We start from the raw sequence: 19,849 nt of genomic DNA, 5'->3' as shown, positions 1-19,849 counted from the left end.
TGGACTGGTTATTGTTTTCATTTATAAAATAGGGTTAAATCAAATACATCAGGATGTAAAATATTATGGCAGTTTCAGTCTGATGTGCTGTTGCTCCCTTATATGACCTGATAGAGACAGAGAGAGCAGTAACATTTACAGTTGAGTTGAGACTCAAACTAAACTAAAGGCAGTCCACATGAGGAAACTACAGGCCAGCCTTGTCAGCAATATACACAATGCTTCATGGCCTGATACATCTTAACATTGCATATTCAGATGGTGTTAAATGAGTTGCATTCAAGGTTGAAACAGTCACTGATATTAATTTCCTTCAGCACATTTGCTTCATCTTAAATTATAGTATACATTTTTATCTATCAAGAATAGGTAACATGTATTTACCATTGTTCAAACCAAAACACCTTGGCACAAAACGACTCAAGTATTTCAATTAATTTAAGATCTTAAATATCAGTAGTAACAATTAACATTGAACATCTCAGTTATGTTATTCTCCATGTAAGCAACACATTAGATGCGTTACGATTTCCTTAGTGTAGTACTTTTGTAGTTTGTGAGTGACGTTCTACACATCACCCCAGTTAATTTGCCTGGTTGTACCAGCTTGCTGCACTGGCATTCACAGGCCTGTCCTTGTAACGTTCTGCAGCTCCTGAGGCACACCCTGTGCCCTCTTCATTCAGTAATCAGGGAGAAGATCTTGGGAGTCTTCACTTCCTCACAGACGCAAGGTAAGCATACCAAAATAAGGCCACCATGTTGGCAAACAGTACTCGAAACTGAAAACACAACAACACAGATTGGTAACAGAGCACCACTGTCAAATAGCCTACATTCCAGATGAATGCATAAAAGAAAAGCCAGTGAGAACTGCTCACCTCTACAGCCACATAGTTGATGTTGATGAACTGGAAGGGGGTCCACACTTTCCAGTTCATCTTCAAGGCAGGCCAATAACTACTATTCACTTTGCTCTGGAAGTCTGCCCAGCTCTTACCCTAAAATAGTATTGGAATGGATGAAAATGAATGTACAGGCATGGCAATAGTCTGGATTGGAACGTAATTAACCACTTATGAAAATTAACTGTGAGTAGTACTGCATAATTTCACTAGGGCCAACCTTAACTGAGACTAATAAGTAGTAGCTTAAAGTTTGAGCTACACAGAGTAATCCCAATTTTTATATGAGAAGGTGCTATCTGATCCAAGCAGTGAGAGTTAGTCAGTAATAATGGACTAAAGGAGCCTAACGTTACTGCTTATAGTCCAAGGACCTTACATGTTCTGTTTAGAGGCGAATTGGCTCTGGCAGCCAAAACAGCCAAATACTCTTAACGTGAATCGATTCTCAATTGCGGTACGGTTCTAAACTTAAAGCCCTCTACTTTCATATTACATCAAAATAATTTTACAAATGCAAAATATACACTTACTGTACACTGTTTTAACCGGTTTTAACACAGTTGCAGCCGACACTATTTTTCCAGTGACATCACGTTTGTGGCATCCATCTTCCGTTTACACACAGGTGTTAGGAGAAGCAGATAGCTAATTTGCACAGGTAGTCGACTGTATTGCGTCTGTTTTCCATAAACAAACGCTGTAACATGTAAATATGGCCGCGTGGGAACCCTTACTCTATAAAGTTGTGTAGTAATTTAACCTTTTGTTTTTTGAAAATTATTTCTCGCTGATATGAAAGATATTTCTTATATTTTCCAAAACTGAACGTTCCCCCGGCCAAAATAAACGATCGTCAATAGGCGCTAAAGTCAGTATCGCAGGGTTCTTCAATTCCGGTCCTGGAGGGTCGAAACACCTCTGGTTTTTCATCCTCTCTTTCTAATCAGGGGCTAATTCAGACCTGGGACACCAGGTGAGTGCAATTAACTACCAGGTAGAAATAAAAAACAGAAGTGTTTCGGCCCTCCAGGACCGGAATTGAAGAACCCTGCAGTAGCGTCTATGGATGGGCTAGTCAGGTGTATGGCGCAAGAGAGTCCATATTGGAGAAGCTGATTTACCTCCAGGATGTTCATAACAAAGAAGAAAAGCAGGAGGAATGCAGGGGCGAAGATAAGGCGATCCAAGAACAAGCGTTTCACCATGCAGTATGGAACAGTGGTAGGCATCAACACCTCCATGAGTTGGTAAAAGTAATGGCTCACAGGCCCAGTAATGAGCAACCTGATTCAACAAAGGGAAATAACAATAGTTGTGTTGATTATACAGTACATTGCAATGGATTACATTGTAACAACAACAAAAACTAATTCAAGTGATTTGGACCTGACTTTAATCACATGCCTACCCATAAATGGCAAAGCGGGCAGGTCCTGAAATGTCAATCTCCTTCACTGGGGTCCCTTCTTTGGCCTTTCGTTTTGCTTCCAATGCTTGAGATATTAGATTTCCCATTGCTGAGAGAATGCCACTGAAGAAGATGAAGAGTTTATTTGTAGTCATGCCATGGTAGTGGTCAGAGTTTGAAGAAAGTGTTCTTTAAGTGTATTGAAACAATTTAACTATGACAGCAACTGTTGTCAGGAAAGATGAGGGAGGTTCTCAGAGCATATGCTGATTGGCTGAAAACAGACAGCAAAGTAGAAAGGTCTTGGCAAAAGGACATGTTTACCTTGCCTTGGCATAGTTTGCAAATTATCATGTAGCCCCATACCCTTACGAGTCTACCATTTACATTTTACATTCCACAAATTAGTTAATGGATTTCTGTATTAAGAGAGATCAGTAGTAATTGTTGTCACTTGTTAGGTGTTACACTAGCTATCTATAAGAACCAGGAAGACCCCTACTAGCTAACTAGCTAGTTAGCTAGCTAATGATCACATTCTATTCAAACAATTTCAATAGGCTAGCTAACGTTAGCTATACTGACCTCGTTACGGATTTGGTAAGAATGGGGTAATTCTTCAGCAGAATCAAGTATTGATGTAGCAGTCGCACGTAGAGGGCAGAGTCTCGAATCGGTAAACTTTGTACAGGCATTGTCACGGTAGAAATGTTGCATTTGGACGATAAGTTTTGTGTTTGAAGGACCACCACCGCACAGATGTCTGCCCCTATCACAGATATGTTTGGCCAAGTGATGTATATAAACCCTGGATTGCTGATGCTATGTAATGGCCAATGAGAGGCTTTGAAGCCACTGGTCGGCCATATTGGCAGTCCCTAGAAGACGCAGTCCTCCATTGGAATGGATCGAATTCTACAATATTTTAAATGTTTAAAGGACAAAATTACATGTATTTACGTTTTTTTAAAAAAGCGGTCATAGTAACAATATAAAATAATACTTTAGGGAACTTCATTTTTATGTTAAGCTTACATAATATAATGTAAAAACATGCATTAAGTTGTCGATAATAGAATATACGTGGGGAAAAAAATACATTTCTATAGCGTCCAAAAAACAGCACCCCGTGTCAGTCATCTAGTGTATATATAAATCATTGGTCTGGCCCTATAGTCATTGGTCTGGACAGTGGCCACTCAAGGTCTGGAACGAAACGTGACAGTGGGCGGATTCGATTATGCTGAGCCGCGGGGCAACCGTGTACGGCACGTGACAGTTAACGAGCAAAAGCGGTGAGGGAGGAGTGCCCTTCTCATATCGAACAGTAATCTGCACTGCTCGGCCATTTTGTCAACAAGGCAGCATGGTGCATCATCCAGAAACATACAGTGCATCTCTTTCCCATAATATACATGTTTGAATTTTAAAACACGTGTTCATTGGGAAGCCAGATAAAGCAATGCCTTTTGCATGTGAAAACCGAATCCTACTCATTATTCCACGTGCTTTTTACGTCACTTTCTTTTTGGGTTCCAAAACGAATGCAATCAACTTTCACCGGCAACCGGGCAATTGAACCCCCCTCACCTCGTGCAGCACCTTAACCATGTCATCAACCTAGAGCAGCGTTTCCCAATCACGGTCCAGGGGATCCCAAAGGGTGCACGTTTTGGTTTTTGCCCTAGCACCACACAGCTGATAAAAAATTATCAAAGCTTGATGAATTGTTGATTATTTTAAAATCAGCTCTGTAGTGCTAGGGCTAAAACCAAAACGTTCACCCCTTGGGGTCCCCAGGACTGAGTTTGAGAGAACCTGACAGAGGCATCAACCTCAGAGAGGAAACGTAAAAAAAATAGGAATGTAAATAGATTGTTCATATTGATTACAGTATCACAAAACTGCCTTGGATAACTACGTGTATTTTTAAAGTAGAAAAGCACACTACAAAATGTACTAAAAAAACAAGAACAGAATAATGACATATTTACAAACCAGCCACATGTAGCTCAGGGGTTTCCCAAACTCGGTCCTGGGTTTTCCCAAAAAAACAGCTGATTCAAATAACCAACTCATCATCAAGCTTTGATTATTTGAATCAGCTGTGTAGTGCTTAGGCAAAAACCAAAACAGGCACCCAGAGGGGGGAGTTTGGGAAACCCTGACGTAGCTACTATGTGTTGACATACCAAAGTGATGCTTGTTGATGAGGTATTACTTAGCTTGAATGTAGATCAAATCCAATGACATTTTAAAGGGTGCAAACTGCAAACCAGAGTGAAAACTATAATCTGCCAGTAAAGGAATATAGTATGGCCTTATCCACTGCAGTAAACATTTTCACATATGTCACCCAGATACTTGATAACAAAAATGATACCGTAAGCTTATGGTTTGGTAACAGTAGTGATGAATCAAGTTAGTTGTATTTGGGAATCCACACCCTGAAAATAAGGCTGTGTGGGACATCTCAAAGTGCCTTCCAGTCTATGGGCTCTTTCCCTGATTTCTCCAGCAACTCATTGGTCTTGGAGAAGTGCTTGCATCCGAAGAACCCTCGATGAGCAGACAAAGGGGAGGGGTGTACAGTGTGGAGGACATGGTGACGTTTCTACAGAGGAAAAGACAAAAGATCGTTAAGCTGAGGTCAGTGGAATGTGTCAAGAATAGAATTAATACAATATTACATTCATTTAACCAACCCTATCAATAGCTGCTCCCTTCTTCTGAGCATAGGCCCCCCACAGCATGAAGACGAGGCCCTCCAGGTTGGTGCTGAGCCACTGCACTACAGTGTCAGTGAAGGTTTCCCAGCCCTTGTCTTTGTGAGAGTTGGCCTGGTGCGCACGGACGGTCAGCACAGCATTGAGCAACAAGACACCTGGAAAGAGAAGCATTACGCCAGTTGGCTCCTGATAACTGCACATCAAGGCATTGAAGTTCATCAGTGCCCAATCCATACTTCAATTTACTTGTTCTGAATATCGGCATGATCCTGAATAGTGCCTGCATTCATGACAGTCCTAAGATATTGCATCAGGAGTCTGATATTTATACTGTATTACCATTGCCAAACTTGCTAGACCAGGGGTGTCAAACTTAGGGCTGGCCTATATGGCCAAAATATAAATTGTGGATGGTATTTTATGTTTTCGAATAATAAAAGTTCTACATTTGCTTTATGAGTAGTGCATGACCCTAGGGTGGCAACACATACATTCTAAGATATTTCAATGGGCATTCTCCATTCTGATTGATTTAAACAGTGTAAAACAAACTTCAACCCAAAATAATAAAGCATTTTCATCAATTTCTGCATTTCCTGCACTCATTTGAGATAATTTCCACACTGCCACGTAGGGCTGCATGATATGGGCAAAGAATCTAGACCTTATTTTTAACCAAATATTGCAATTGCGATTTGACTTGCGATTTAGATAAACACTTAGGTGAATTGTTGGAATCATGGAAATAGAATGAGGACTTATTGTGACAGGGTAAGAACCAACGTGTTGGTCAGTGTTTCCTAGGGGACCCTATAATCTTTGGCTACATTAAATGTTTTTTCGTAGCTACTTCTATTCATGCGGACGTGACATGGCGACAAATTCAAGAACCATTTGCTACTACAGCGGATGAAGGAGTGGAAAGAGTATGGAGATGTGGAAATGGACAGCGAGGAAGAAGGAAAGAAGTGTAGTGTAGAGGGAAGCGGTGTGGGGAGGAAGATTGACGTCATTACACAAAAAAAAAAAAAGTACTACGGTAGCTCAGAAATGGAAGCTGATGAGAGTGAGAATGAATTACCTGCGGTGGCAGGTGTGGTGAAGACCGCCGAGGTCGAGCATTGTCCCGATGATGATAAAGATCATTGTAGCCCAGTGAGAGTGAGATTTTTCGAGAGAATGGATCCTTGTCTTCTGGCTGATCCATATGTGGTGTCAGGTTGGGTGGAGAAGAGTTTGGGGACTGTTGAATCTGTGAAAGTAACTCGAAGTGGACTCGATGTTTTTTTGTGTGTCGTCTGTCCAGAAGGACTGGGCGCTCCGCACCACGGGAAAATAACTGTGACTTGCTTTGCTCTCAGGAGCAGGGCGTCGCTAAAAGGAGTGATAAGTTGAGTCGCGTTAAGTGTTGAGGAGGACCAACTCAAATGGAAGATTCCTGGTGTCTGTGATGACCGCCTTTGGTGCGACGCAGACCCGGTGGAGAGCGTAGTGAAACAGAGAAGACACGATCTGTCCTGCTGAGTTTTGATGCATTCCTTACCCGACAAAGTCAAGTTAGGATGTGTCAGTTATCCTGTGAGAGCTTTTGTCCCGAACCCATCAGTGTTTTAGGTGCCAAGCTAATGGTCATGTTGCAGCAGTGTGTAGGAGGGAGATTCCTAGAGAAGTGTGCAGGAGGGCATGAGACAAAGGAATGTGTAGTATCGGTGGAAAAAGCTGTGTGTGTTAATGTTTCTGGAGATCAGAAGTGTCTGGTGAGAGAAAGGCAGGTCGAGGTTGCCTGGGTCAGAGTAGTACAGAAGGTGCCTCCCGAGTGGCGCAGTGGTCTAAGGCACTGCATCGCAGTGCTAGCTGTGCCACTAGAGATCCTGGTTCGAATCCAGGCTCTGTCGTAGCCGGCCGCGACAGGGAGACCCATGGGTCGGCGCACAATTGGCCCAGCGTCGTCCAGGGTATGGGAGGGAATGGCCGGAAAGGATGTAGCTCAGTTGGTAGAGCATGGCGTTTGCAACGCCAAGGTTGTGGGTTCGATTCCAACGGGGGGCCAGTATGGAAAAAAATCAAATAAAAATATAATGTATGCACTCACTAACTAAGTCGCTCTGGATAAGAGCGTCTGCTAAATGACTAAAATGTAATGTAAATGTCGTGTGCTGAGGCTGTGAAGAGAGTTGTAGAGGAAGATGGGTCCAGGGCGAGTGATCCTAAGAGGTTCCCTGAGAGTAAGCTGAGGCCAATGGAGAGTAATAGAAATAACATCTGCTTCAGTAAGGTTGGCTTCTTAGCGTTCATAGCCATGGTTATCAACTGTACTGCAGAAATGGAACATAAATCACAGAATATAGATGTTGTGGTGGCAGCTGCAGAGAAGTACTTGGGTGTACAAGATTTTACTGCAGAGGATGTTACAAGGTGTGTTGAATGATAGTGTCCCGTCCTCCCAGGCTGTCGACCTGGTGTAGGATCAGATAGGGCCAAGTAGTGGAATAGTGATGAGGTTTTAATGGGTGTAGTGTTAGTTGGTAGGGCAATTTTTCTTCCCTTTTCCCCATACTTTTCCCCTTTCCTTTTTGTGTCACAGAGTGTAATGAATTCACACTCCAGAACAGTAGGTGGAAACACAGGGCTAGATAAGAGAAATAGATTAATGGGGAGGCAATAACCGGCTTCACAGTCCAGTACAGTAGGTGGCTGTGCACGCACCTTTCAGTTGGTTGCGATCCGCCAATACAAATTGAAAGAAGAACATTCATGCTTCACATATAACTCTTTGATTTAGAAGATACTGTTGCACAAACAACATGCTGATTTAGGTCTACACCATCAATGGTATCAGGCTATATTAGCTAGCTACGTTTGCTCTGACTCAGTACATTTATTAGCTAGCTACCTAGCCAGCTAATTAGCTGTTTGCATTAGAGGCTAAAACGATTCATTTTAGCCACAACTTGCTAAGAAGTTGCAGACATTAAGATACAAACTAATTGTGTAATTATAGAACGCTTGTGGAATATATTAAGAAGCAAAGTGGAAACCAGCATCATTATCATCTACATCTTGTTGCATGTGCAGCATTGACCATGCAGACTGAACGCAAACAACTGCACTCCTGGAGTGACAGGGCAGGGCTTGGTTTGTGTGGAAAGCGGCATGAGAGAGAGTGGGAGAGGAGAAAGACAACTCAAGTAGCGGAGTAAACTATAAAAACGGACGCTACACAAGGTGGAGTAGAGTATCACATTTCCACAAAAAACATTGAAACCCCCTAAAAAAAAAATATTTTCATATAACAAAATAACATTTAAATAACGTTATAGAAAGTAAAGTGAAATCCAAACTGGTCCGTGCATTAATACCGGTATATCGTAAAATACGGTATCCCTCCCAGCCATAGTCAAACTCAATTCCTCGAGGGCAGTGTCTCTGCTGGCTTTCTTTATTTCCTTTCAATTAGTGTCCACTTAACACCTAGACAACCAGGCAAAGGGAGTTCCTAACTAATCAATGACTTTAACTGATCAGTAAAGTAGAAGGGAGGAGCGAAAACTTGCATACACTATGCCCTCGAGGACTGGAGTTAGACACGTGTGTTCTAGACTATTGTGCCTACAGTACCTTGTTTAGCCCATCCAGTCAGATCTCCATGTCCAGGGTGCTGGAAGCCCTCTATATCAGACGCCAATTCTTTATACATATTCACCAAGCTGAAAAAATAAGAGGCTCTACATTTGAGGATGTGGCAACTGTGTCAATGACATGAAAAACAAAATACAATACCGAATAAAAAGGCAAAAAAAGCTAACTGTCCTCCACACAGATACAAATGTACAGTGCCTTCAGAAAGTATTCACACCCCTTGACTTTCTCCACATTTTGTTGTGTTACAGCCTGAATTTAAATAAATGTAGATTTTTTTTACACTGGCCTACACAAAATACCCCATAATGTCAAAGTGGAATGATGAATTTTTTACAAATTAATTACAAATGAAAAGCTGAAATGTCTTGAGTCAATAAGTATTCAACTCCTTTGTTATGGCAAGCCTAAGTAAGTTCAGGAGTAGAAATCTGCTTAACAAGTCACATAATAAGTTAAATGGAATGTGTGCAATAAGTGTTTAACATGATTTTTGAATGACTACCTCATCGCTGTATCCCACATACAATTACCTAAGGTCCCTCAGTCGAGCAGTGAATTTCAAACACAGATTCAACCACAAAGACCAGGGAGGTTTTCCAATGCCTCACAAATGGCACCTATTGGTAGATGGGTAATAAGAAAAAACCCAGACATTGAATATCCCTCTGAGCAAGGTGAAGTTATTAATTACACTTTGGATGGTGTATCAATCACAGGAGGTTGGTGGCACCTTAATTGGGGAGGACGGGCTCGTGGTAATGGCTGGAGCGGAATTAGTGGAATGGTATCAAATGCCATTCCACATTTACTCCGTTCCAGCCATTATTATGAGTCATCCTCCCCTCAGCAGCCTCCACTGGTATCAATACACCCAGTCACTATAAAGATACAGGCGTCCTTCCTAACTCAGTTGCCGGAGAGGAAGGAAACCGCTCAGGGATTTCACCATGAGGCCAATGGTGACTTTAAAACAGTATCAATGGCTGTGATAGGAAAAAACAGAGGATGGATTAACAACATTGTAGTTACTCCACAATACTAACCTAATTGACAGTGAAAATAAGTTAGCCTGCACAGAATAAAACATTTCCTAAAAATGTATCCTGTTTGCAATAAGGCACTAAAGTAAAACTGCAAAAATGGAAGAGGAAAGTGGAAGAACGTAAGAAACTTGTCTGTTGGCCTTGAATTAAAGAACACAATTGGTTAAAGAAAACTGTGATAAATAAAAAAGTATACAAGTTTCATTTAAGGACCAAAGGATTGACAGCCATCCCATATACAGTGGGGGGAAAAAGTATTTAGTCAGCCACCAATTGTGCAAGTTCTCCCACTTACAAAGATGAGAGAGGCCTGAAATGTTCATCATAGGTACACGTCAACTATGACAAACAAAATGAGAATTATTTTTTTTTTTAATCACATTGTAGGATTTTTTATGAATTTATTTGCAAATTATGGTGGAAAATAAGTATTTGGTCAATAAAAAAAGTTTCTCAATACTTTGTTATATACCCTTTGTTGGCAATGACACAGGTCAAACGTTTTCTGTAAGTCTTCACAAGGTTTTCACACACTGTTGCTGGTATTTTGGCCCATTCCTCCATGCAGATCTCCTCTAGAGCAGTGATGTTTTGGGGCTGTCGCTGGGCAACACGGACTTTCAACTCCCTCCAAATATTTTCTATGGGGTTGAGATCTGGAGACTGGCTAGGCCACTCCAGGACCTTGAAATGCTTCTTACGAAGCCACTCCTTCGTTGCCTGGGCGGTGTGTTTGGGATCATTGTCATGCTGAAAGACCCAGCCACGTTTCATCTTCAATGCCCTTGCTGATGGAAGGAGGTTTTCACTCAAAATCTCACGATACATGGCCCCATTCATTCTTTCCTTTACACGGATCAGTCGTCCTGGTCCCTTTTCAGAAAAACAGCCCCAAAGCATGATGTATCCACCCCCATGCTTCACAGTAGGTATGGTGTTCTTTGGATGCAACTCAGCATTCTTTGTCCTCCAAACACGACGAGTTGAGTTTTTACCAAAACGTTATATTTTGGTTTCATATGACATTCTCCCAATCCTCTTCTGGATCATCCAAATGCACTCTAGCAAACTTCAGACGGGCCTGGACATGTACTGGCTTAAGCAGGGGGACACGTCTTGCACTGCAGGATTTGAGTCCCTGGCAGCGTAGTGTGTTACTGATGGTAGGCTTTGTTACTTTGGTCCCAGCTCTCTGCAGGTCATTCACTAGGTCCCCCTGTGTGGTTCTGGGATTTTTGCTCACCGTTCTTGTGATCATTTTGACCCCACGGGGTGAGATCTTGCGTGGAGCCCCAGATCGAGGGAGATTATCAGTGGTCTTGTATGTCTTCCATTTCCTAATAATTGCTCCCACAGTTGATTTCTTCAAACCAAGCTGCTTACCTATTGCAGATTCAGTCTTCCCAGCCTGGTGCAGGTCTACAATTTTGTTTCTGGTGTCCTTTGACAGCTCTTTGGTCTTGGCCATAGTGGAGTTTGGAGTGTGACTGTTTGAGGTTGTGGACAGGTGTCTTTTATACTGATAACAAGTTCAAACAGGTGCCATTAATACAGGTAACGAGTGGAGGACAGAGGAGCCTCTTAAAGAAGAAGTTACAGGTCTGTGAGAGCCAGAAATCTTGCTTGTTTGTAGGTGACCAAATACTTATTTTCCACCATAATTTGCAAATAAATTCATTAAAAATCCTACAATGTGATTTTCTGGATTTTTTTCCTCAATTTGTCTGTCATGGTTGACGTGTACCTATGATAAATTACAGGCCTCTCTCATATTTTTAAGTGGGAGAACTTGCACAATTGGTGGCTGACTAAATACTTTTTTTGAAGAGATTTTTGACGTACCGATCCCATGGCTGTCAAGTGTACAGTTGAAAAAAGATATGGCAAATAGAAATCCTATATGGATGGTGTTAAGAGATAGATGGGTGGTGTTGAATGGAGTTGAAGGATGGGACTAATAACAACATAACTAATAATGTAAGCATACTGTGTCCATAATAAGTATATAGGTTGTAGGTTGGGAGTTTTTGTGAAAGAGCACAGTTAGAAAGATATGGCATATAGAAGCAAACCGGATGGACATCATGAAAATGATCGGAGAGGTTGAGAGTAGAAGAAGTTCAAAATATAATTATTGTAAAATTGACTGTGTCCATAAAATGTATATAGTAAGTATAAGCTGGAAGTAGAAGCCTAAGCATTGTTGTTCACTAGTTTACTCCAATTAGGGAAAGGGTGGTGGGGTTGGAAAGTAATAAAGGGGAATATATTTTTAAAAAAGGATATGTATGTATGTGTGTATGTGTGTATATATATATACAGTAGGGAAAAAAAGTATTTAGTCAGCCACCAATTGAGCAAGTTCTCCCACTTAAAAAGATGAGAGAGGCCTGTAATTTTCATCATAGGTACACGTCAACTATGACAGACAAATTGAGGAAAGAAAATCCAGAAAATCACATTGTAGGATTTTTTATGAATTTGCAAATTATGTTGGAAAATAAGTATTTGGTCACCTACAAACAAGCAAGATTTCAGGCTCTCACAGACCTGTAACTTCTTCTTTAAGAGGCTCCTCTGTCCTCCACTCGTTACCTGTATTAATGGCACCTGTTTGAACTTGTTATCAGTATAAAAGACACCTGTCCACAACCTCAAACAGTCACACTCCAAATTCCACTATGGGCAAGACCAAAGAGCTGTCAAAGGACACCAGAAACAAAATTGTAGACCTGCACCAGGCTGGGAAGACTGAATCTGAAATAGGTAAGCAGCTTGGTTTGAAGAAATCAACTGTGGGAGCAATTATTAGGAAATGGAAGACATACAAGACCACTGATAATCTCCCTCGATCTGGGGCTCCACGCAAGATCTCACCCTGTGGGGTCAAAATGATCACAAGAACGGTGAGCAAAAATCCCAGAACCACACGGGGGGACCTAGTGAATGACCTGCAGAGAGCTGGGACCAAAGTAACAAAGCCTACCATCAGTAACACACTACGCTGCCAGGGACTCAAATCCTGCAGTGCAAGACGTGTCCCCCTGCTTAAGCCAGTACATGTCCAGGCCCGTCTGAAGTTTGCTAGAGTGCATTTGGATGATCCAGAAGAGGATTGGGAGAATGTCATATGAAACCAAAATATAACGTTTTGGTAAAAACTCAACTCGTCGTGTTTGGAGGACAAAGAATGCTGAGTTGCATCCAAAGAACACCATACCTACTGTGAAGCATGGGGGTGGAAACATCATGCTTTGGGGCTGTTTTTCTGCAAAGGGACCAGGACGACTGATCCGTGTAAAGGAAAGAATGAATGGGGCCATGTATTGTGAGATTTTGAGTGAAAACCTCCTTCCATCAGCAAGGGCATTGAAGATGAAACTTTTTTATTATATTAATGAAACGTGGCTGGGTCTTTCAGCATGACAATGATCCCAAACACACCACCCGGGCAACGAAGGAGTGGCTTCGTAAGAAGCATTTCAAGGTCCTGGAGTGGCCTAGTCAGTCTCCAGATCTCAACCCCATAGAAAATCTTTGGAGGGAATTGAAAGTCCGTGTTGCCCAGCGACAGCCCCAAAACATCACTGCTCTAGAGGAGATCTGCATGGCGGAATGGGCCAAAATACCAGCAACAGTGTGTGAAAACCTTGTGAAGACTTACAGAAAACGTTTGACCTGTGTCATTGCCAACAAAGGGTATATAACAAAGTATTGAGAAACTTTTGTTATTGACCAAATACTTATTTTCCACCATAATTTGCAAATAAATTAATTTAAAATCCTACAATGTGATTTTCTGGAGAGAAAAAAATCTCATTTTGTCTGTCATAGTTGACGTGTACCTATGATGAAAATTACAGGCCTCTCTCATATTTTTAAGTGGGAGAACTTGCACAATTGGTGGCTGACTAAATACTTTTTTCCCCCACTATATATATATATATATATATATATATATATATATAAAACATGGGGGATTGGAAGTGATGCAGACAATTACATTGATGGAAGTTACAATCTATCTGCAATATTAAGCTGATCTACACCCCCCCCCCAAAAAAAAAGAAACTGCAAAAATGTGGCAAAGACATTAACTTTTTGTCCCGAATACAAAGCGTTATGTTTGGGGCAAATCCAACACAACCAGGGCTTAAAATCAACACCTGCCACCTGCCAAATGAGGGTAGATTTTGGCATTGGCTTGTATGATGTCTATTTCACCAGCCACGTTGGCGGGTGGTCAGGGCTCAACAGTGCGAGCATTTCACTCACATTCATGAATAAAAAGTCAAGTATGATCACATTTATAGTCAAATAAATGCTGCAGTAGCTGTCTTCAAAGTATTTCTGCTGTTTTGTTTCATAGCTGGTAAATTAAATCGCTCAAAGTCAAAGAACTACGAATCTTATATAGCCTATTCCACCTCACGCTGCAACACTGCCTGGCTGGGGACTGTGCGCACGTAAAGAGCTGAGTGAAAGATTCACTCAATCTGACAGGCACAAACATGACTTGAGCTACCACAGTAACCTCCCGCCCGGTAGGTGACATTTTTTGTCTCATCTGATATTTTGGTTAAAAGACTCAGGTCACGGGGCCTCCCGAGTGGCGCAGCGGTCGAAGGCACTGCATCGCAGTGTTTGAGGCGTCACTACAGACCCAGGTTTTATCCCAGGCTGTGTCACAACCGGCCGTGACCGGGAGTCCCATAGGGCGGCGCACAATTGTACGGGTTTGGCCGGGGGGGGTTTACTTGGCTCATCGTGCTCTAGCGACTCCTTGTGGTGGGCCGGGTGCCTGCAGGCTGACTTCAGTTGTCAGTTGAATGGGGTTTCTTCTGACACATTGGTGCAGCTGACTTCCGGGTTAAGCGGGCGGGTGTTAAGAAGCGCGGTTTGGCGGATCAACTTTCAGAGGACTTGACCTTCACCTCTCCTGAGCCCATTGGGGAGTTGCAGCGATGAGATTGGATATCATGAAATTGGGGAGAAAAAGGGGGTAAAATAAAAACACTCAGGTCACAAAAAATGAAATTAAACAATATACCACATTACTTCTTACTAGTAATGCATTTATCGTTTTAGAAACATGACAAACCATGCTCATAAGTTATCTTGTATTTTGTTGGTGTAAGTTTAACAGGGAAAAATATTTTGGCTGGTAAAAAATCTGACTGTCTGGAAAGTTTTTTAATCTACCTGCCACAGTGGCTGGTGGACCAAAATGTAAATGTTATGCCATGAACACAACACATCACTGAGTACCACTCTTCATATTTTCAAGCATGGTGGTGGTTGCATCATGTTATGGGTATGCTCGTCATCGACAAGGCCTAGGGAGTTTTAAATCAAAAGAAACGGAATAGAGCTAAGCACAGGCAAAATCCTAGAGGAAACCCTGGTTCAGTCTGCTTTCCTAAAACACAAGGCCAAATATACACTGGAGTTGCTTACCAAGACGACATTGAATGTTCCTGAATGGCTTAGTTACAGTTTTGACTTAAAATTGGCTTGAAAATCTATGGCAGGGTTCTTCAATTCCGGTCCTGGAGGGCCGAAACTCTTCTGTTTTTTATTTCTACCTGGTAGTTAATTGCACTCACCTGGTGACCCAGGTCTGAATTAGCCCCTGATTTAGATGGAGAGGATAAAAAACAGAGGTGTTTCGGCCCTCCAGGACCGGAATTGAAGAACCCTGATCTATGGCAATACTTGAAAATGGCTGTCTTGCAATGATCAAAAACCAACTTGACAGAGCTTGAAGCATTTTACAAAGAATAATGTGAGAAAAAATAAGAAACCTGCACATTGTACAATCCAGGTGTGCAAAGCTCTTAGAGACTTAGCCAGAAAGACTCACAGCTGTAATCGCTGCCAAAGGTGATTCTAACATGTATTGACCCAGGAGGTTGAATACTTATCTAATCAAGATGTTTTCTTTTTCATATTTTTTTTTTTTACAGATGTTAGAATTTTTCTTCCACTTTGACATTCAAGTATTTAGTGTAGATCATTGACAAAAAAACGACAATTAAATCAATTTCTAAAGGTAATGTATGTATTACACCATACATTTTATTGCAGGAAACATATTCCCCTTGCCTGGATATGTTCAACATGGTCTACAACGTAATAATACTGTAGGCTACCTGGGTGGAGGTGGGATAGGTCTCTGCACACTGAAGCATAATCCATGGGCTTGGTTTGGACCGTGATATGGGTCCTGGCCGAGGACTACAACCTTGACCTGTACCAAGGAGAAATAGCGCTGATCATAATGGGAAGTGAAGTGGTTCTTCCCCCTGGAGCTAACTTGTACAGCCTAACCTTATGAGTTGGCTCATACTGTACATTACATTAATATGAAAAACTGTACATGTGCCATTGTTGTCAAAAACCTAAACTTACATCTTGGATGTCACACATCTGTGTCCAGGTGAAAACATGCTGAGGGGGTGGGTAGACAGTGTTCCGTTTCCTCTCTCCATCAACGAAGGACATCAACTGTAACAGTAAGAAGGAAGGGAATTAGATTATGCACATTTCTGATAACCTGTATGATATAGCCATGTGTGTGTAGACTGTCATCTTACGTTTCTGAAATAAGGCTTTCCAAACTCAGAGCCCAAACCCTTTCGCCAACTCTCCCCAAATTCATCCGGTGCGTTACTGGCGCACAGTTTCTCCAGCGCTGCTTGCTTGTTTTTGCCGATTTGGGCCAGCTGTTCCGGAGTCAATGAAGAAGGGGGTGACGCCGTCGTTTCGTTGCCTGATGGCTTCAGCTTCTTCACCCGTCCAACCTTGGTATATTGAGCAAAGTGTAAGGTTGGTGAAACATGTGTGGCTGTTAATGGTGCAGTTAAAATCATTATTGCGGAACGTCTCAAATATGGTACATTCATTGCAAGCATTTTAGCTAGCTAGCTACATGTTCGAGATCCGCTATGAAACTCGAGCAACTTTTCTAAACCCTGACGCCAGTGAGTGAACACCCCCTGTGATGGCTGATAGTGAAGATATCGCGGGATGTGTGTGTTACGGTCAAAGATGGTTTACAATCATGGTTTGAAACCTGTTGTATGGTATTTTCAATGTTATCACATAAAATGTAACAATTTAATCAATGATTTAGTTAGTTAGCAAGCAAATTATTTTAATAACAGCGTCAAGACAACAAGGTACGTGCTGGTGAAACTCTATTTCAATGTGTATACATGCAACTTTAGGTTAAACGTTGTAATGTACAGAATATTAGCTACATAAAATAGTTACATAATTGCCCGTTTGTACTCATGCAGCTCGCGTGCAAACAATGATATAAATGAATAGTGAGCTAATTCTCACGTGTTCTTGGGCATCCTCTCTCTCATGTTCCTCTACCAAAGCTCTCTTCTTCGAAATGGGCGAAAAAAAAGAATTTATAGTTTTCTGCCCTATCATTTTAGTAACCTTGATTAATTTGGTAGTAGTTGACTTAGAGTTTGCTTTCCTTATTGTTGAGCACCGCTAACACAGTCAAGCTTGTTTTGAACCACTGCTCTGTCCTCTCTGACAAAAACATTCCCGCCAACTTGCGATGACGTATGGATGATGTGTATGCGTAGGGCCTTGGTCATAGTTTTGTTGGTGCTATCTAACCTGGTCTCAGAACATTTAGTATTATTCTGTAAGTAAATCCGAGATTTAATATGAAATGTATTCATTTGTGGATGTCCATCACCCATTTCGTATAATATGTTACGAATTACAATTCGTATTATTATTTTATTTTAATTTAATTTTATGTTATGAATTTGCAAAAAGTACAATATGTTATGTTAGCTAGGTTAGGGATTAGGGTTACATTTAGGAGTTAGGTTTAGGGTTAGGTGAAGGGTTAACTAAAATGGTTAAGTTTATGGGAAGGGTTAGCTAACATGCTAAGTAGTTGCAAAGTAGCAAAAAAGTAGTAAATAGTTAAAAAATTGCTAATTAGCTAAAATGCTAAAGATGTCCGTGATGAGAGGCGAACTCACAACCTTCGGGTTGCTAGACGTTCGCGTTATACGCCAACCCATTCACCACGACCAACCACCGTACTTTCGTTTTTGCCTTAAGTAACCATCTGTGTAATGTAACCATACCAAACGCAACATATCATACTCAATGGAGTGTCTCGAATTTACATAAAGAATAATACGAAATGCTCTGAGACCATGTTGCAACATCAGGGAAGCTTGGGATGTCCCTACCCCATTGAAGTTGAGATTTAAAATGGTTATGGTAAGGGTTAAGGTTAGGGCATTGTTTCCCAAACTCGGTCCTGGGGACCCCAGGAGGTGCACATTTTGTTTTTTGCCCTAGCATTACACAGCTGATACAAATAATCAAAGTTTGATGATGAGTTGATTATTTGAATCAGCTGTGTAGTGCTATGGCAAAAAAAACTACATATTCACCCCTTGGAGTCCCCAGGACCGAGTTTGGGAAACGCTGGGTTAGGGTAAGGGTTAGGGTTTAGGGGTAGGGACGTCCCGAGTATTCTGGATAGCACTGTCCATCATAGTATGCATTTTGTACCTGTTCATGTCAATGGTTATAGTTCAATGTTCATACTTGAGATTAGCAAGGTATTGAACTGTAGTGGCCAAGTATAGAGATGTGTTGTAAACTTTCCACTCATGTATTTAGTAATTAATTATCCTATGCTATAAGTTTATCTGTAGGCCTATTCCTCCTGTTATCCGTACTCCTGTGTTCTCTTTTCATTCTATGTCTAGGACATTATTCCAATGACGTTTTCTCATGTGGGTGAGCACTGAGCAGGCAGGTGGCTGATGGATACATTTGTGAGTCAAACCAGGAAGCGCTATATTGATGGGAGAACAGATGAACAGAGAGAACCTGTGTGGAAAAAATGTAAAGGGGAAGAATGCAATCAGGGGATTGTAAAGGAGGATGCCTATTTGACTGAGTTCTCTCAGCCTCTTCCTTGGCAGAAGATTGAAGCAGAGGGACTGGACTGTGACTATGCTCTACTCTTTCCTAAAAAGGAAGCAGACTCCCTCTACACACAGCTGGAGGAGGAGGTAGTCTACCTCACAGGTATTCAATTGTCACACTCAATTCAGTGACAGTTCAGATACATTTTTTCTTGGTATGTAGATGAGCCATTCTTATTTTGTTACAGGGGATAAAACAAAGATTCAGGTGTTTGGAAAGGTCTACAATGTCCCCAGAAAGCAGGCAACTTATGGGGACGCAGGACTAACCTACACCTATTCTGGAATGAGTCTTCAGGCCAGCCCGTGGACTCCAACCTTGGAGTACATTCGTGATGCTGTTACAAAGGCAACAGGCCAAACCTTCAACTTCGTCCTGATTAACAGGTGAGTCAGTCTACACTGCTATAGAATATTCTACATCTACAGGGGTGTATTCATTACATCTTGCAACGGAAACAGTTTACCGTTTAAGAACCAAACGGAAGCAAACAGAGCGAAACGAGCAGGGACCAACTTTAATTTGTCCAATAGAAACTGTAGTTTTCATTGCAAAACGTTTTCTGTTTGGAGTAAACGGTTTGTTGCAAAACGTTTTGCAACAGAATCGGTGTAATAAATACACTCCAGGACTGTGCGAGTGTGATTCCATTCTAGCTGCTCCTGGTTTTCTCAGGTACAAAGATGGACATGATCACATGGGTGAGCACCGTGATGATGAGCGGGAACTGGACCCCCTCTGTCCCATCGCCTCCGTATCTCTGGGGGCGGCCCGGGACTTTGTCTTCAGACACCGGGAAGCACGGGGAAAACAGTGCCGACGGCAGATCAACCCGGTGAAGCTGGAACTGGCCCATGGAAGCCTGCTCCTCATGAACTCTCCCACAAACACCCTATGGTACCACAGCCTGCCAGCCCGCAAGAGGGTCCTCACACCCCGCATCAACCTCACCTTCAGACGCATCCTCCAAGACGGCAAGAAATGAGGGTCAGACAAGGTCCGTTGGGAGTCTCACTTCATTGTGGCTGACGTCAGGGGGCGTACTGTCTAATCACTACGCCCACATCAGGGGTTGGGACCACTGCTATATTGATTAAACTAGTTTCTGAATGTATCTTTGTTCAAGGTCCAATT

At 41.9% G+C, this 19,849-nt stretch overlaps 3 protein-coding genes and 1 long non-coding RNA gene across 6 annotated transcripts; 2 read left to right on the top strand and 2 right to left on the bottom strand.

Annotated features, from left to right (window-relative positions):
* Positions 1 to 2: 2 nt before the first annotated feature.
* On the bottom strand, positions 3 to 3,128 carry pxmp2 (peroxisomal membrane protein 2). The gene is made up of 5 exons (XM_041886370.1): positions 2,902 to 3,128; positions 2,317 to 2,439; positions 2,030 to 2,192; positions 882 to 1,001; positions 3 to 782 (listed from the first exon to the last, which is right to left on the bottom strand). The coding sequence occupies exons 1-5, from the start codon at positions 3,009 to 3,011 to the stop codon at positions 714 to 716; spliced, it is 585 nt and encodes a 194-aa protein (XP_041742304.1). The 5' UTR covers positions 3,012 to 3,128; the 3' UTR covers positions 3 to 713.
* On the top strand, positions 2,044 to 5,147 carry LOC121573966. The gene is made up of 3 exons (XR_006002124.1): positions 2,044 to 2,129; positions 4,835 to 4,965; positions 5,056 to 5,147. It is a non-coding gene; the product is annotated as an uncharacterized LOC121573966 (long non-coding RNA).
* unga (uracil DNA glycosylase a) lies at positions 4,410 to 17,337 on the bottom strand. 2 transcript variants are annotated; one of them, XM_041886340.2, is made up of 7 exons: positions 17,078 to 17,337; positions 16,327 to 16,533; positions 16,142 to 16,237; positions 15,883 to 15,980; positions 8,664 to 8,752; positions 5,022 to 5,200; positions 4,410 to 4,930 (listed from the first exon to the last, which is right to left on the bottom strand). In XM_041886340.2, the coding sequence occupies exons 1-7, from the start codon at positions 17,171 to 17,173 to the stop codon at positions 4,790 to 4,792; spliced, it is 906 nt and encodes a 301-aa protein (XP_041742274.1). In that variant the 5' UTR covers positions 17,174 to 17,337; the 3' UTR covers positions 4,410 to 4,789. The 2 variants fall into 2 exon arrangements, with proteins under 2 accessions (XP_041742274.1, XP_041742265.1); XM_041886331.2 differs by lacking the exon at positions 17,078 to 17,337 and having other exon boundaries at positions 16,327 to 16,734.
* On the top strand, positions 16,472 to 19,790 carry alkbh2 (alkB homolog 2, alpha-ketoglutarate dependent dioxygenase). Of its 2 annotated transcripts, none has more exons than XM_041886360.1 (4): positions 16,472 to 16,558; positions 18,493 to 18,817; positions 18,903 to 19,101; positions 19,391 to 19,790. In XM_041886360.1, exons 2-4 carry the CDS (start codon positions 18,550 to 18,552, stop codon positions 19,698 to 19,700), a joined length of 777 nt encoding a protein of 258 aa, XP_041742294.1. In that variant the 5' UTR covers positions 16,472 to 16,558; positions 18,493 to 18,549; the 3' UTR covers positions 19,701 to 19,790. The 2 variants fall into 2 exon arrangements, with proteins under 2 accessions (XP_041742294.1, XP_041742285.1); XM_041886351.2 differs by lacking the exon at positions 16,472 to 16,558 and adding an exon at positions 16,781 to 16,911.
* The last annotated feature ends 59 nt before the right edge of the window (positions 19,791 to 19,849 follow it).

Source organism: Coregonus clupeaformis, chromosome 18 (genome assembly GCF_020615455.1).
Source record: "Coregonus clupeaformis isolate EN_2021a chromosome 18, ASM2061545v1, whole genome shotgun sequence".
Lineage (NCBI taxonomy): Eukaryota > Metazoa > Chordata > Actinopteri > Salmoniformes > Salmonidae > Coregonus > Coregonus clupeaformis.
Note: the sequence above shows the minus strand (reverse complement) of the source record. Positions and strands in the feature narration are given on the sequence as shown.

Coding starts and splice junctions, on each gene's coding strand:
- pxmp2 (XM_041886370.1), bottom strand. CDS start 3,011: ATGCCTGTACAAAGTTTACCGATTCGAGACTCTGCCCTCTACGTGCGA. Junction 2,440..2,901: donor CTTACCAAATCCGTAACGAG/GTCAGTATAGCT, acceptor CATCTTCTTCAG/TGGCATTCTCTCAGCAATGG. Junction 2,193..2,316: donor GCCCGCTTTGCCATTTATGG/GTAGGCATGTGA, acceptor TTGTTGAATCAG/GTTGCTCATTACTGGGCCTG.
- unga (XM_041886331.2), bottom strand. CDS start 16,644: ATGCTTGCAATGAATGTACCATATTTGAGACGTTCCGCAATAATGATT. Junction 8,753..15,882: donor CCTATCCCACCTCCACCCAG/GTAGCCTACAGT, acceptor TTATTTTTTCAG/CTTGGTGAATATGTATAAAG. Junction 4,931..5,021: donor AGGGAGCAGCTATTGATAGG/GTTGGTTAAATG, acceptor TTTCCTCTGTAG/AAACGTCACCATGTCCTCCA.
- alkbh2 (XM_041886360.1), top strand. CDS start 18,550: ATGGATACATTTGTGAGTCAAACCAGGAAGCGCTATATTGATGGGAGA. Junction 18,818..18,902: donor GGAGGTAGTCTACCTCACAG/GTATTCAATTGT, acceptor ATTTTGTTACAG/GGGATAAAACAAAGATTCAG. Junction 19,102..19,390: donor AACTTCGTCCTGATTAACAG/GTGAGTCAGTCT, acceptor TGGTTTTCTCAG/GTACAAAGATGGACATGATC.